The sequence below is a fragment of the Crocodylus porosus genome, unplaced genomic scaffold (assembly GCF_001723895.1).
Source record: "Crocodylus porosus isolate Cpor-Errol unplaced genomic scaffold, CroPor_comp1, whole genome shotgun sequence".
In the NCBI taxonomy this organism is placed as follows: Eukaryota; Metazoa; Chordata; order Crocodylia; family Crocodylidae; genus Crocodylus; species Crocodylus porosus.
The window spans coordinates 24771591-24773644 of NW_017728910.1; the positions used below are offsets into that span (position 1 = coordinate 24771591).

Here is a 2054-nt window from a genome sequence, read left to right on the forward strand (position 1 = left end):
GGAAAGGTGATCTCAGCCATCCGTGCCATGCTTGGCAGTAGTGGGCACCAGTTATAGCAGTGCTTTCCAGGAGCAGGTGCCAACAGTGACAGGTCAGTGCTGTGTCTTAGGGCTCACCTGCATCTTTGATGTGCTTGTAGACATCGTCACTGCCAGCGGAGGAATACGGGATGTCGTCATGGGCAACAAAATCGATCTGGAAGTTAGAAAGGGGAGAAAAACATTGGGATGAACTCTCCCGGGCCCCATGAGGAAGTGTTTGTTAGTAGGGGAAAGCAATGGTCAGGATGTTAGTGCATGTTGCCGGAGCACAGGTAGGTGTGTTCCAAAATAAAGATCTGCCCAGGGCTTTCTTAAAGAGTCAGTTTAGCTCGACAGGCCAGTCCTCCTGACTGATCCTATTGCAGGCCAAGTGTCAGAGTGAAAGGAACCCGGAGCCAGGAAATGCGTCAGAGACGCTGGCATGGAGAGCGGGCTGACCCAGACAGGGCCCATTGCCAGCAGGGAGCCTAGCGTGGCTGGCTAAAAAGCCCTGCACGTGCTGGGCCCATGTCAGCATGCAGCCTGAGGCAGGATGGTGAATTGTCTTGATCTCCATCTGCATTAACATGTGCAATAAAAATCACCCACCCCACTTTTAAGTCCACCTGAGGCTTTTATCTCTTCAGACCCAGGAATTTTAAATTGACCTGAGACTTCTGTCCCTTCAGACCCAGAAGCTTCCTGTTTGCTTTACAGTCACCTGCTGCTACCTCAGGGGACCCTTTGTTCCTGCCCAACGACACAGCAGAGCCCAGGACAGATTACCTCTATCTGTGACCTTCAGGCTTCTCACTTCCTTGCCAAGCCAGTGCCCAGATGGCAGTAGCACCTGCCATTCCAGGCTAATTCTGGTTGTGTTCCTAACTGCTTCAGAAATAAACATGCCTTGGATCCGACACAGGATTTTAAATGGAAAAGGGCTGCTTTGGGAACAATGCTCCCAGGGAGGTGCGACAGCCCTCCACCCCAAGCCCTTCCCGCAGCCAGCTGGCACTTAGCGGAGTCCCAACAAAGCTCGTGGCTACTGCAGGCTGTGCCTTACCCTGTGCTCTTTTAGGAACTCAGGGGTGAGCGTCCATGGCGCGTTCCTCACCACCTCGTCCACATAGCGGCAGTGCTGCACCGCATCGTACCGCTCATTCTCGTTCATCACTGTGAAGCCCTTGAAGTTGTGGGTCAGCTCGTCACTGCACACTGTGGAGAGGGGCACATTGCCGGGAAGGTTAGCTAAACACATTGCTCTCATCCCAGAGCCCACCGCCTACCTCTCTGCACCCTGAGACAGCTGGTGCTTGCATCCCACCAGGCACAGCTGGCATAGCCTGAGCGGCACTGGAGGCAATGGTGAATCAGGAGGTGTATCCAGGTCTCCTCTCCAAACAACACAGCTTTGGTGTGGGAAGGAGGGATGGTTGGAGGGGACAGAAGACAGTAAGGAGGCAAAAGGACTTTTCCAACCAATTCCACTGGCTCACTGGGAGGAACTGGCTCTCTAACTCACTAGGATCTCTATGCGAAAACCTCAAAAGAGTCTGGCGGTAATCAATACACAAGGCTAAAAACAGAGCTAACAGCTAAGAAGCTGGTCTCACTACCAGGTTGATTCAACTGTGCCAAAATAAACCAACCTCTCTTTGCAAGCTCTGCACACAGCTTTGAGAAGGAAGGAGTCATCTTCAGTAGAGATGCACTGATATATTGGTTGCATATCGGATCAGCACTGATAAAAGGGGAATTTACCTTATTTGCTACTGGCTTTTTTGGCCACTGGAGCTGATGATGCTCTCCGATGAATGTAATTAATTATGTCTTCTGACCGGGCCCCCAGATGCCTGGTTTCCCTCTCCCCTATGGGGCCAGGGCCCCTAGATGCTTGGGTTCCCTTGGGAAACAGCAGGTTTCCCCTTGCAGGTGGGCAGCATTCTAGCCTGCAAGGGGTCCTGCTTGGGGTTGCTGGGAGCGAGTCGCAGAGGGCACCACGTGCATGTGCATAGCCTCGTGTGCAGGTGGCC

General features: G+C 52.9%; 1 protein-coding gene and 1 long non-coding RNA gene across 2 annotated transcripts in view; one reads left to right on the forward strand and one right to left on the reverse strand.

The window, feature by feature from the left end:
• The window catches only part of LOC109308539, a 24701-nt gene that overhangs the window by 19335 nt on the left and 3312 nt on the right, over positions 1–2054 (forward strand). The gene's annotated exons all lie outside the window — the stretch shown is intronic.
• The window catches only part of PCYT1A (phosphate cytidylyltransferase 1, choline, alpha), a 20780-nt gene that overhangs the window by 8966 nt on the left and 9760 nt on the right, over positions 1–2054 (reverse strand). Inside the window, exons 5-6 of the mRNA XM_019532892.1 lie at positions 1085–1236; positions 118–196 (exon numbers count right to left, since the gene is read on the reverse strand). Coding sequence (XP_019388437.1) covers positions 118–196; positions 1085–1236 — 231 coding nt within the window. The remainder of the gene's footprint in view (positions 1–117; positions 197–1084; positions 1237–2054) is intronic.